Source organism: Bombina bombina, chromosome 3 (assembly GCF_027579735.1).
Source record: "Bombina bombina isolate aBomBom1 chromosome 3, aBomBom1.pri, whole genome shotgun sequence".
Taxonomy (NCBI): domain Eukaryota; kingdom Metazoa; phylum Chordata; class Amphibia; order Anura; family Bombinatoridae; genus Bombina; species Bombina bombina.
The window spans coordinates 468,204,035-468,217,757 of record NC_069501.1 but is presented as its reverse complement, the minus strand read 5'-3'; the positions used below and the strand labels follow the sequence as shown (position 1 = coordinate 468,217,757).

General features: G+C 37.3%; 1 protein-coding gene across 1 annotated transcript; it reads right to left on the bottom strand.

Annotated features, from left to right (window-relative positions):
- Positions 1-1,048: 1,048 nt before the first annotated feature.
- Positions 1,049-6,948, bottom strand: LOC128651720 (gastricsin-like). Its single transcript, XM_053704706.1, has 9 exons — positions 6,893-6,948; positions 5,674-5,830; positions 5,392-5,509; positions 3,083-3,201; positions 2,626-2,825; positions 2,350-2,457; positions 2,079-2,226; positions 1,389-1,487; positions 1,049-1,201 (listed from the first exon to the last, which is right to left on the bottom strand). Exons 1-9 carry the CDS (start codon positions 6,946-6,948, stop codon positions 1,049-1,051), a joined length of 1,158 nt encoding a protein of 385 aa, XP_053560681.1.
- Positions 6,949-13,723: the final 6,775 nt, after the last annotated feature.

The window sequence follows — 13,723 nt, the reverse complement described above, 5'->3', positions numbered from 1 at the left end:
TTCAAGTGATTTAGCATATGTATTATGTCCCTTTAAGGCTATTTTATTTTTGGCCCCCATCCCAGAAAGGTTCCTCGGCTGCTCATGATATTTGCATGATGAAATAATTGTAGATTATTTTGTGAAAAATAAGAAACACTTTAGGACTCTCCCAGGACAGATATTCAGTATTACGCCTTGTTTTGTACGCACAAATTTGCATATTCTGCTTTCGAAATTACAAACTGACCTATTCAAAACACTCTATTTTTTATTTTTATTTTCTTTATGTTAGAGGTGATATGTTTTCTAAAATAAGAATAATTACAACTTAAAACATTTATGAGGCATACTTTTATTAAAAGGACATTTTTTACAGATTGGTCTGAATTAAAGGTGTGCTGATATTTTGTTCCAAATTTTGCATGCAGCTATTTGTACAACAAACTATACAATTGCATATAGCACATGTGTAACACACAAGCAGCCCAGGAACCACATGTGGCCCTCATAGGATTCCCTGGGGCCTCATAACTGTTGAATATACATCCTCTTCTTTAACCCACAAACCATCTACATTTAATCTTGATAAGCTTTTTGCTATATAATCCACTCCCTTCCTCACTTACAATTTATTTAACCATTTTTACTATAAGTAACAGCAAACATACCATGTGGTTCCTCATTGCTGTGAAGAGTTACATAGACAGCCCTCTGAGTGATATTGGTTGCCAATCACTAACATTAGATCTCAGCGTGTGAAATGACACATAGCACACCCAGTAGCATGAGTAGTATAGGCGCTCTTACAACGAGTTACAAATGTGCATTAACATGCAAAAACCTTCAGCAACATGTAGCATGAATGGTGTTAGCATGCACTGCATACAATATATTCTTTACTTTTAACGCATTTTCTGCCAGATATTATAGGCAACTTATGTGTTGCTGGCAATGGAAGATAAAGGTTGTTTTGGGAACTCTAAAATATTATTTTATTATTTGGAAAGGTTAATTCTCTACACTATAGTTTACGGGTAAGGACCTTGGTCAGAAGGATAGGATTTGTTTAAGCTGACTGTGCAAATCCCATCTGGTTGTTGCCCATGTCATAGACGGAGTAGTACTGCCGGAGGAATACATCTCCCAGAATCCAGAAGGGTTGGCCATTCTGAGATGGCAGGTAGGTCACTTCAACACCCACTGAGCAGTATCCATTATTCTAAAATTAGAAACAAAACATTAATGAAGATAATCACAAATTACTCATGTAGAGTACCACTGAGCCATAGAAGAAGAAGCAAGTTCACGGAGAGGTAAAAATAACTATAGTTAGGATCACATGTTTGAAACCATACATGGAATGTTCTACCTTTAGAAGTACAGACAGCAACAGAAATAACTAATACCTGTAGAATGTATGCAGAGGGAGGCAGTGGGAAATTGACTCCATTGATGGTGAAGCTAATGGTGGGCAGGTTCTGAACACTGTTGCAGTTCACCAGAAACTGTGAATAGAAACACAATGCATTATAACCAAAGTATGAGTGGAATACTCAGAAAATAGCTTATTAATAAACATAACTACAAGTATGAACTAATCATACTGACTGTAATAGACTCTTAAACCTAAACTGCTGTAGATTACTCGGAATAGCCCAACGTCCTAAGTCTTTCTTTGATCCATCTGTAAAGCTCATAATTGTGTTTGCAGTTTGAGATCAGTGCTTTTCAATAAGTGTTTATCAATCATTAATAACATTGTGTTTGTTTTATTAATTTACAAGTTTGATTTTATTTAGTAATCCAATAACTACATTATTATTAATTTAGAGTAGTTGTTTTTAAATAATCATGCTTTACTATTAATAATAATAATAATAATAATAATGATAAATACTAGAGTGGTACACAACCGGTAAATACAGGTCTGTGAGAGTTCAAATTACTTAATAATGCCTAATAATTATATATATTTTTTTACCCACAACAACCAACAACTACTAAAAAAAATGCAACACTGTTCTTTTGATTATGCATCTTTTAATTAAATTGGCAAGCGAAAAATGCACCTCCCACCCTTGATCTAGATACCTCACCTCTCCATTCTGGCCCTGCTGGGCTCCAAGGTACTGCAAAAATGTGCCCATGTATTGCTGGGGTACAGTGAGGAGAGAAGTCCCAGTATCCACCATAGCCTGGCAGCCCTGGCTACACCATCCAGTTGCCTGTCCGTTTATGGAAAACCTAAAAAAGCAAAGAATACATTTTTATCAACAGTATCAGAACCGCTAAAACTGGGTTTCTGCATCTCATATTACAAATGAAGCTGATAATCACCCCAAGTTGCACTAAGCTCAGTATACTCACGCATCAATAGCTATTTGCCAGTACAGCTCCTGAGTGACTGGAGCCCAGTATATCTGACCAGAATACAGACTGCTGTCAACACCTCCAAAGATAACTTCCCCAGATTGGCTAAAAAAAAAAAAAAAATAAGACAACAAATCAGAAGATCTTTTATCTTATATTTGGTCTTAATTACCATATCTGTATTTATTCAACCTTAACAACCATAATATAAAAATAATAATTCCCTAGTTTATTTCATTGTATCAAATAGGCTAGGAAAACACCAAGACTTACCTGCCCATGTAGACACTAAAGATAGGGTTAGTAAGAAGGTTCTGCTGAAGCATTCCCTGCATGGCAGTGGTAGCGCCCCCTGCAGAAAGTGCAGGATAAGCCATGCCAAATATTCCCTCAAAGGCAGCATATACAAAGTTGGTTCCTGGCTCATTAACACTAAGACCAAGTTCCTGATTTGTGATGGTCAGACCCTGAACCTAAGGATTAAAGTGAAAAAAGGGTGACTGTTGACATGTATGGGTTAAATTATGATTGTTCTTCTCTTTTTCTCATAGGCTTCAAACATCTGCCTTTTAAAAAGTCCTCAGTATAGTTTGTATAATGTCTCCAAATGATACTTTAAGGTAATTAAAAACAGTGCAAAATGAATTATTACTTTATATCCAGTAATATCTCAGTCAAGTTAATTTAGTGTCACATTGTAAGTATTTATTCTGGAACATTGATAACTTACTGTAACAGTGTCATAGCCAAAGACTCCGGTGAGACTGCCACTGCCATATTGCATGGAGAATTGCTGGTTATTGGAGGTGTAAGTGGAGGACTGACTGGGATTAAACAGGGGGTGATTCTCTGAGAAAAAAAATGCAGCCACCATTGAGATTTATTTAATGTAAACACAAACGTCAGAACCATATGTAGTTGAAATGTTCACTATGCCCATGCACTATATAAGAAATATCAGCTTTGGTTGATAGCATTTCTGGCATACGTTTTATAGAAATCTTACCTTAAAGTAGGGTGACCATATTGCCGCTTTAAAAAGGGACACATATGAAAAATACATATGTCAGGGCTGTTTTCAGGGCTGTTTAAAGAAATGTTTTGTATAAGAACCCTGACATATGTATTTTTCATATGTGTCCCCTTTTAAAGCGGCAATATGGTCACCCTACCTTAAAGGGATGTGAACCCCACAAGATATTCTTTGTTGAAGAGATACCTAGGTACATAGGTAGGTGTCTGGAGCATTACATGACAGGAAATAGTGGTGCCATCTAGTCCTCTTGTACATGAATAACATTCTTGCAAAACTGCTACCATATAGTGCTCCAAATATGGTCTGGCTCCTAAGCTTACATCCTTGCTTATCAACACAAAATAGAGAACAAGACATCGCATGCTCAGAATCATGTAAGAAAAATGTTGGTTTTCATATCCCTTTAAAAGGGCATTAAGCTAAAAATGTAATTACTTAAAAAAATAAAATGATTACTTATGCATAATTAAAAATGCATTGCCGGTTTATCCTGAAATTTAACTTTAAAATTGTAGTGATTCCACTCCACCTAGAGGGGATGGAAAGAATTACATGGAATGCAGAATCCTGATGCTGCTTTATGCACAGTGATTGGCTGATATGTGCATGTGCTTGTTTATATCCTTAAAAAAATCAAATGTACTTAGTTTTCTTAGTATCCTTTGTTGAAAAACATAACTAGGTATGCACAGGAACATGCATGTGACTTAAGCATATGTGGCAGCAGTGTTTAGAACAATGTATTACGTTTTATTCATCAAACTTTACACTTTTATCAAGCCTCATACACTTGGAGTTTCTAAATTGTTGAGTCTGACAGAAGTCAATGGGGCCGAATTATCAAGCTCCGAATGGAAACAGTAGTTATGAAGCACCGCTGCTCCATAACTTGTCTGCCTGCTCTGAGGCCGCGGACATCAATCCGCCTGATCCTATACGATCGGGATGATTGACACCCCCTGCTAGCGATTGGACGCGAATCTTCAGGGGGTGGCATTGCACAAGCAGTTCACCAAAACTGCTTGTGCAATGAAAAATGCCGACAGCGTATGCTGTCGGCATTTATCGATGTGCGGCGGACATGATACGCTACATCGTATCATGTCCGCTCCCCCTTTGGTAAATTGGCCTCTTTGTCTTTAAGAGATCCAGTGCAAACAAACAATTGTAAATTGGATGGCAGCGCATTTTTGGAGGAGTGAGCATAGTATTTTGAGTACACTTTATGGGGCATCAGCTTCTACTGAACATGTGCAAGATTTCACAGCTCATATACATGGAGTCTGTGATTGGCTGATGACTGTTACATGATGCAGAGGACACGAAAATAAAAGGAAGCTGAAATGTTTCATATTCAAAGTAAGTGTTATTGCATTGCCGCTTTATTATGCTTATTTAATTCCACTCTATTTAATTGTTATTATGATGCTCAAATGATGGTTTTTCATGTATATGATTAAATGAATTTAGCTTACTGTCCAATCAACATATACTACGGCATCCCTGGGGGAGGGGTTATAAAATGTAATGTGCAAGATTAAAGAAATAGTAAATACAGTCAATTTGCATAATCAATGCAATAGCACTAATCTTCAAATAAGTAGATTTTTTTTCTGACAGATTTCAAAGTTATGTCTATTTCCACGTCCCCTGTATCATGTGACAGCCATCAGCCAATCACAAATGCATATACGTATAGTCTGTGAATTCTTGCACATGCTCAGTAGGACCTAGTGGCTCAAAAAGTGTTAATATAAAAAGTCTGCAGACATTTTGTTAATGGAAGTAAATTGGAATGTTGTTTAAAATTGCATGCTCTATCTGAATAATGAAAGTTTAATTTTGACTTGAGTGTCCTTTTTAATTAGATTAAAATTAAATTAAAAAAATGTATTAAAATATTTCCCATAGTTTATTATTTTGAAAGAGAAGATTTGGAGTCTAATGTCCCTTTAACAATTTTCGTCTGTGACCATATTTTTCTCTTCCCATCCCATACTCACGACAGGCTGAACTCTGACAGTAGGTTGAAGCCACCCAGAGGTTAGAGGATCCAGTGTCAAAAAGAACCATGAAGTTCTGTGGTGGGGTTCCAACACTGATCTGACCATAGTAACAGGCCTGATCAAAACAGAAATATACAGTTAGAAACTCTCATTATAAATGGAGTCCTCCAATCATACACCTTTCATTAATATGGTTTTCTCATTCATATGGTTACTCACAGTCACATAGATGTTTTCATATGATAATTACAGTGAGACGTGCATTTATAAGATACTCACATCCATGTACATGGGTTCGTAAGCCACGGCAAAGTCTAATTTCTGATTGTACTGGTATTTCATTGCTGGGTCTCTCTTGTGTGTTTTCATAAATTCATCAAGAACTCCCTTCTCTTTCATGGTCTCACGGATAGATTTAAATTTCTTCAGAGGGACTCTGAACCACATAAGACAAAATATAGAATCAGTGATACATTAGCCAATGCTGCTCAATATTAAAAGGACACAATTCTATTGACTTTACTTTGCTACACTCCAAATAACTAACAGGTAATTAGATTTACTAATAAGAGAGAAATTTTAGGAAAACACAGCTCAACTAGTCTTATGTCTGTTATTTAAGAGAACTAAGATACTAATCCAACGATCTTGTCCTACAACATCAATAGCGTTGCAATATCAACTGTGCTCCACATCTCTTTAAGGCATAAAGAATATTTCACATTTTAGTGAACAAACTCCATAGAATAACTTAGGAAAAGGTGAGTCTGCACTATTCTTTTTGAATTATAACCCATAACCTACTACTTACACTGATTATCTTTTCTTTTATTTATTAGCTGCTCAGAGCACCAGTGATTAGTTCTTCCTACAATAATACTGGCTAATTCCTGCAACAGCTATACCACAAATCAACAAAATGTCCTACATTAGTCCACCAATTCATCTGACAGTTCTACCATAAATGTTGCTACTATGTCCATTGTACACAAACCTATAATGAAGCAGTCAGAGTAAGCCATCATAACTACTTTAGCTAACTTGCTTTACAACATCACTATTTACTACCATTACATTATCAACTGGGCTCCAAAGCTAAAGGTCAGAATGAGCTGCTCCATGCAAACCCACCCAATAAATAACTACAGTACAAAGACCAATTGTCTTGTACTTTCCCAACAACACCTCACTGCTCTTTACTGGCCAACATTAGCTATACAGCTTCCCACCACTGCAAGATCTAACCTACAATCCATTATACTTCATTACAATAGTTATCCTACAATAGTTACAATGTCAGTTACCCTACACATTCCAATCATGATACTACTCATCCCCAAGTTATGCTGTAACTTTTCATTACCACATGCTGCAATAACTCATCATATTCCCTACATATTTTAGAAGGGTCCACTGTTGCTGTAATTATAGTATTACTTATGAGTGTTTGTTTTTAGAGACTAAATAATAATAAAAAAAGGATAGTTTGGATACTTACCTAACCAGTCCCTCTGAGAGCTGGAGACAAACCAGTGCAAGAATCACCCACTTCATGGTTACAGGATCCAGGCGACAACACTGCTCAGGCCACAGCTATAGGTGCTCTTATACTGTTTAGGCACTCCTTGTCTCGCTAACTCCTCCCAATATCTTAATCAGTTATCTGAGTTTCCATTAAAAGTTCCCTTTTTAAATATTTCTTTTGGAGCAGACATTCAATTTTTATCAGCAGGTAACAATGTGTTCGTGTCCATTTTAACTTGCTCTGATAAGTTTCTTGATATCCAGGAAAATGTCCTCCAAAACAGGGGGAAAAAAAAACAATTTAAAACAACAACTAAGTTAATGTCATATTAAAGTCAAATGAACTAATTCTCACAAGGTCACTTCTCCAACTATACGTTAAGTGAACATTTTTTATAGTACAGGGGTGACTAAAGAGGTCACAGTCAGTGGTATATAATAAAGAAGTAACCCTTTTCTATCACTCTTAAAGGGACATTGTATACTAGATTTTTATTTGCATAAATGTTTTGTAGATGATCTATTTATATAGCCCATCTGGTAGTGTTTTTATAAAAATGTATAGTTTTGCTTATATTTTAAGAACATTGTGCTGATTTTCAGACTCCTAACCAAGCCCCACAGTGTCATATGTATACTTGTGTTTACAGACTCCTGCAGGCTCCTGTTTATGTTATTTGTCTTTTCATATATAGAGAAGGGGAGGAGAGAAGGGGAGGAGGCGGGAGTGTCTGCTCTTTTTGTTTACCCAGCCTCTTTCACTGGGTGTCCCAGCCTAACCTCATCAACAGTCCTAAAATGGGAGCTTCTAAGTAAGTTTTTAAAAGGATTTATACAGGATTTTTAGATCAGGATCTGTGCATATTCTTCTTTATAGTAGTGTCTATTACATGCAGTTATATGAAAATTGGTGTTCATTGCAGCTTCATTTTAAAGTATATCTCACAAAAAAGTTTTTTTGCAAAAATGTATGCAATTTTTACAAATATTTTGCAGAACTTTAGTTATTTCTTGCAGGAAACAATCCATGGCACCATTATCCTATGGCTGTCACTATTATCCGTGGTAGCTTACATTGATTCTATTGACCCCTGTTTTTGTGTTAATCCTAAAAGCAGCAAAATACATTAAAGTCCAAAAAGAAAATGCCCTAATGTGTCACAGAATTTTATAATTGCCCTGTTGTTTGCAGGAGTTAAACACATACATATATATATATATATATATATATATATATATATATATATATACAATGAGGTTAAACACATAGTTAAAATCAGCTCTAGAGCAGCAGTACACTACTGGGAGTTAGCCAAACTCATCTGGTGAGACAATTTCAAGAGGCATATGTGTGTGGCCACTAATTACCAGCTAGCCCCCCAGTACTGAGTTGCTGCTCAGTAATGTGGGCAACTGTTAAAGAGAAAGGAGTAAGCAGAAATATTTGTTAATACCAGGGCTGGACTTGCAATAAAAAACAGCCCTAGAGATAAAGAAAACCTGCCCTTATTTTTTTCTGTTGAGTCCATAGAATGCACAAACACATTTTTCTCCTTAGATTATTTGTTTCCCAGAATTAAAGGGACGGACTAGTCATAATTAAACATTCATGATTCAGATAGAGCATGCATTTTTAAATAATTTTCCAATTTACTTTTATCATCAAATTTGCTTTTTCTTTGGTGCTCTTTGTTGAAAGCTAAACCTACGTATGCTCATATGCTAATTTCTAAGCCCTTGAAGGCCACCTCTTATTTCAGTGCATTTTGACATTTTTTTCAAAGCTAGACAGTGCTAGTTCATGTGTGCTATATTTAGAAGATTTTACTCACTCCTGTGGAATTATTTATTAGTGACCCCTGATTGGCTAAAATGCAACGCTGTCAAAAGAACTGAAATAAGGGGGCAGTCTGCAGTGGCTTAGATACAAGGTAATCACACAGGTAAAAAGTATATTAATATAACTATGTTGGTCATGCAAAACTGGTGAATGGGTAATAAAGGGATATTTTTAAACAATAAACATTCTGGAGTTGACTGTCCCTTTAAGGCTGATATATATGTAGAGAAAGCAGCCACCACCTACAAACTGGTGTGAAGTAAAACCGTTGTCACATTTGTCTTTTCATGTGCAGCCTAACACATGTTCCACACAATTCCACATATCCCGCTCGAGCATTAATTGCGCTCGTATTATGAGTTGAAAGTAAACTGTTTCGTTCTCTCGGGCTAACCTGATGAGTGCAAAAAGTATAATTTAAAATATTGCATGCGCCTTCATGTATTCCTCCTTAGAAGTCAACGGAGCAAAACTCGCTCGCAAACCTGATCTCATATTCTCATGTGCGCTAACCTGACATGAAAATATTAATATTTCACACTCCAATGTTCTTCACAAAGCAGAGAATGTTCTATATATTCATAAATACATATTTCTACATATATCTGATGGTGTTTTGGTACAATATATATTGATGCCTATTTATGTAGATGATTATATAGGTATAGATAAATACATATATATAAATGGAAACATCTATTTATAAATACTTAGTACATATTTTGTTATGTGCAGAACATTGGAATGTGAAATATTTACAGTAAATACACAGTATAACACTTTATTAAATATGAATAATGCATAAGTATGCTTTTACATGTTTTCATCTACTTAACTGTAAAGGGCTCCAATGCACGTATGTATATGTCTATATATGTGTACATATATATTTATGTGTTTATATGTGTATATTTGTCTGTAAATACATATGTATACACATATAAATACATATGAACACAAATATATACCTCTTCAGACATGTACAGTATATGTGGCCGATTAATTGAGTGTCGGATGGACAATGGCCCCTATTTATGAAAGTCTGGCGGACCTGATCCGACAGTGCGGATCAGGTCCGCCAGACCTCGCTGAATACGGCGAGCAATACGCTCGCCGTATTCAGCATTGCACCAGCTGCTCACAAGAGCTGCTGGTGCACCGCCGCCCCCTGCTGACTCGTGGCCAATCGGCCGCCAGCAGTGGGGTGTCAATCAACCCGATCGGGTTGATTTCCGGTGATGTCTGTCCACCTGCTCAGAGCAGGCTGACAGGTTATGGAGCAGCGGTCTTTGTGACCGCTGCTTCATAACTGCTGCTTCTGGCAAGCCTGCAGGCTCGCCAGTAACACGGGGCATCAAGCTCCATTCGGAGCTTGATAGATAGGCCCCATAATCCGCTGTAGCCGATCATGTCCACCCGACATCACTGAATGTCGACAGCATACGCTGTCAGCATTTAACATTGCACAAGCAGTTCTGCTTGTGCAATGCTGCCCCCTGCAGATTTACGGCCAATCGGGGGCTAGCAGGGGGTGTCAACCAACCCGTTCGTATGCTGTATGCCGCCTCAGAGGTGGTATATGAGTTAAGGAGCAGCGGTCTTAAGACCGCTGCTTCTTAACTCCTGTTTCCAGCGAGCCTGAAGGCTCACGCGGAAACAGTTGCATTAGGCAGCATTCGGACGATAATAAATCGGCCCCTATGTATGTATGTCTATGTTAAAGCCCTTTGCCTGCCTTTTTTTTTCTTCTAACACCTGAGACCTCGGGGTAGATTTATCATACCCCGGGCAGACATGATTCGCTATAGCCGCTAGCAGAGGGTGTCAATCATCCCTATCGTATCTGATCAGGATGATTGCAGTCAGCAACCTAAAAGGTGGCGGACGAGTTAAGGAGCAGCGGTCTTAAAACTGCTGCTTCTTAAATTCTGTTTCCAGTGAGCTGGAAGGCTCAGGCGGAATAAGCACCATCTTTGAGCCCTGATAAATTTTGTGTGAATACTTTTTTGAATACTTTTTATTAGATGGTGTTATTATCAGTGTAGCTGTACTCTGTAATGTATTTTTTATGTGTTTTGTGAAATGTTTTCATTTTTGATAAACAGTTAACTGGGGTAGTTCTTTTAGTCTACGTTATAGTTCTGAAAGCCAATATATATACATAAAGTAGAAAACCCTTTGGCATCTACTTATCAAGCCGTCAACCGCAAATACGCTGGAATTCTGCAGCATAATTGTTGCGAGCTTGATTCTCCTTAGTTATCAAAGCCTACAGACCTGCAAAAGTAGAATTTTGTGACGTAACATACGATCCGCCGGTTTCAGTGCGACACAGATCGATGCTTACATCACTACAGATGTTCTGAATGCAAATTCGGCACTATCTGACTACTTTTTCTAGTTAACAGGTACGCTCACCACTATTCCGGCCCAGCGTACCTGGTTTTAATTCTGCCGCCCTGGAGGTGGCGAATGCCATAGGAATCAATGGGAGTCTGAAAGCAGCGAAAGCTCATTTTCGCTGCTGCCCGATAGCCCATTGATTCCTATGAGAGAATAAAAGTTATGTTTACACCTAACACCCTAACATGTACCCCGAGTCTAAACACCCCTAATCTGCCGCCCGACACTGCCGCCACCTACATTATATTTATTAACCCCTAATCTGCCGCCCCGCCACCGCCGTCACCTACATTATATTTATTAACCCCTAATCTGCTGCCCCGCCACCGCCGCCACCTACATTATACTTATTAACCCCTAATCTGCGGCCACCTACATAAAAGTATTAACCCCTATCCCGCCGCTCCCGGAGCCCACTGCAACTAAATAAATGTATTAACCCCTAAACCGCCAGCCCCCACATCGCCATAAACCAAATTAAACTATTAACCCCTAAACCTAACAACTCGCTAACTTTATATTAAATATTAACTCATCCCTATCTTATAATAAATTAAAACTTACTGTTAAAATTAAATTAAACTATATTAAACTACTAATTAACCTAACTATTATAATAAGATTACATTAAACTATATTAAACTAATAATCAACCTACCCTAACTTTTAAACTAAAATTACATTAAACTACAAATTAAATTAACTATATTATATATTTAAACACCTAACCCTACTCAAATAATTTAATTCTACACTAAAAAATTACAAAGTTACAAAAAACTAACGGCTAGATTTAGAGTTCTGCGGCCAAAGGGGTGCGTTAGCTACGCATGTTTTTTTTCTCCCGCACCTTTTAAATACCGCTGGTATTTAGAGTTCACAGAATGGCTGCGTTAGGCTCCAAAAAGGGAGCGTAGAGCATAATTTACCACCACTGCAACTCTAGATACCAGCGTTGCTTACGGACGCGGCCAGCTTCAAAAACGTGCTCGTGCACGATTCCCCCATAGAAAACAATGGGGCTGTTTGAGCTGAAAAAAAACCTAACACCTGCAAAAAAGCAGCGTTCAGCTCCTAATGCAGCCCCATTGTTTGCTATGCGGAAACACCTCCTAAGTCTGCACCTAACACCCTAACATGAACCCCGAGTCTAAACACCCCTAACCTTACACTTATTAACCCCTAATCTGCCGACCCCGCTATCGCTGACCCCTGCATATTATTATTAACCCCTAATCTGCCGCTCCGTACACCGCTGCCACCTACATTATAGCTATGTACCCCTAATCTGCTGCGCCTAACACCGCCGACCCCTATATTATATTTATTAACCCCTAATCTGCCCCCCTCAACGTCGCCTCCACCTGCCTACACTTATTAACCCCTAATCTGCTGAGCGGACCGCACCGCTACTATAATAAAGTTATTAACCCCTAATCCGCCTCACTCCCGCCTCAATAACCCTATAATAAATAGTATTAACCCCTAATCTGCCCTCCCTAACATCGCCGACACCTAACTTCAATTATTAACCCCTAATCTGCCGACCGAATCTCGCCGCTACTGTAATAAATGGATTAACCCCTAAAGCTAAGTCTAACCCTAACACTAACACCCCCCCTAAATTAAATATAATTTAAATCTAACGAAATAAAATAACTCTTATTAAATAAAATATTCCTATTTAAATCTAAATACTTACCTGTAAAATAAACCCTAATATAGCTACAATATAAATAATAATTATATTGTAGCTATTTTAGGATTAATATTTATTTTACAGGCAACTTTGTATTTATTTTAACCAGGTACAATAGCTATTAAATAGTTAATAACTATTTAATAGCTACCTAGTTAAAATAATTACAAAATTACCTGTAAAATAAAGCCTAACCTAAGTTACAATACTATACTATCTATAAATTAATTAAATAAAATACCTACAATTATCTACAATTAAACCTAACACTACACTATCAATAAATGAATTACATAAAATGCCTACAAATAAATACAATTAAATAAACTAACTAGAGTACAAAAAATAAAAAAAGAACTAAGTTACAAAAAATAAAAAAATAATTTACAAACATTAGAAAAAGATTACAACAATTTTAAGATAATTACTAATCTAATAGCCCTATGAAAATAAAAAAGCCCCCCCCCCCCCAAATAAAAAAAACCCCTAGCCTACAATAAACTACAAATAGCCCTTAAAAGGGCATTTTGCGGGGCATTGCCCCAAAGTAATCAGCTCTTTTACCTGTAAAAAATAAATAAAAATTCCCCCAACAGTAAAACCCACCACCCACAGAACCAACCCCCCAAATAAAAAACTAACTAAAAAAACATAAGCTCCCCATTTCCCTGAAAGGGCATTTGGATGGGCATTGCCCTTAAAAGGGCATTTAGCTCTATTGCAGGCAAAAGTCCAAATCTAAAACTAAAACCCACCCAATAACCCTTAAAAAAATCCTAACACTAACCCCAGAAGATTTACTTACAGTTTTGAAGATCCAACATCCATCCTCCAAGAAGCCGGGAGAAGTCCTCAACAAAGCG

Excerpts from the sequence above, each read along its gene's own strand:
- LOC128651720 (XM_053704706.1), bottom strand. The coding sequence starts at position 6,948 with ATGAAGTGGGTGATTCTTGCACTGGTTTGTCTCCAGCTCTCAGAGGGA. Across the intron at positions 3,202-5,391 it reads CTGTCAGAGTTCAGCCTGTC|AGAATCACCCCCTGTTTAAT; the intron begins GTGAGTATGGGA and ends TTTTTTTCTCAG. Across the intron at positions 1,202-1,388 it reads CCTCTGCATACATTCTACAG|AATAATGGATACTGCTCAGT; the intron begins GTATTAGTTATT and ends TTCTAATTTTAG.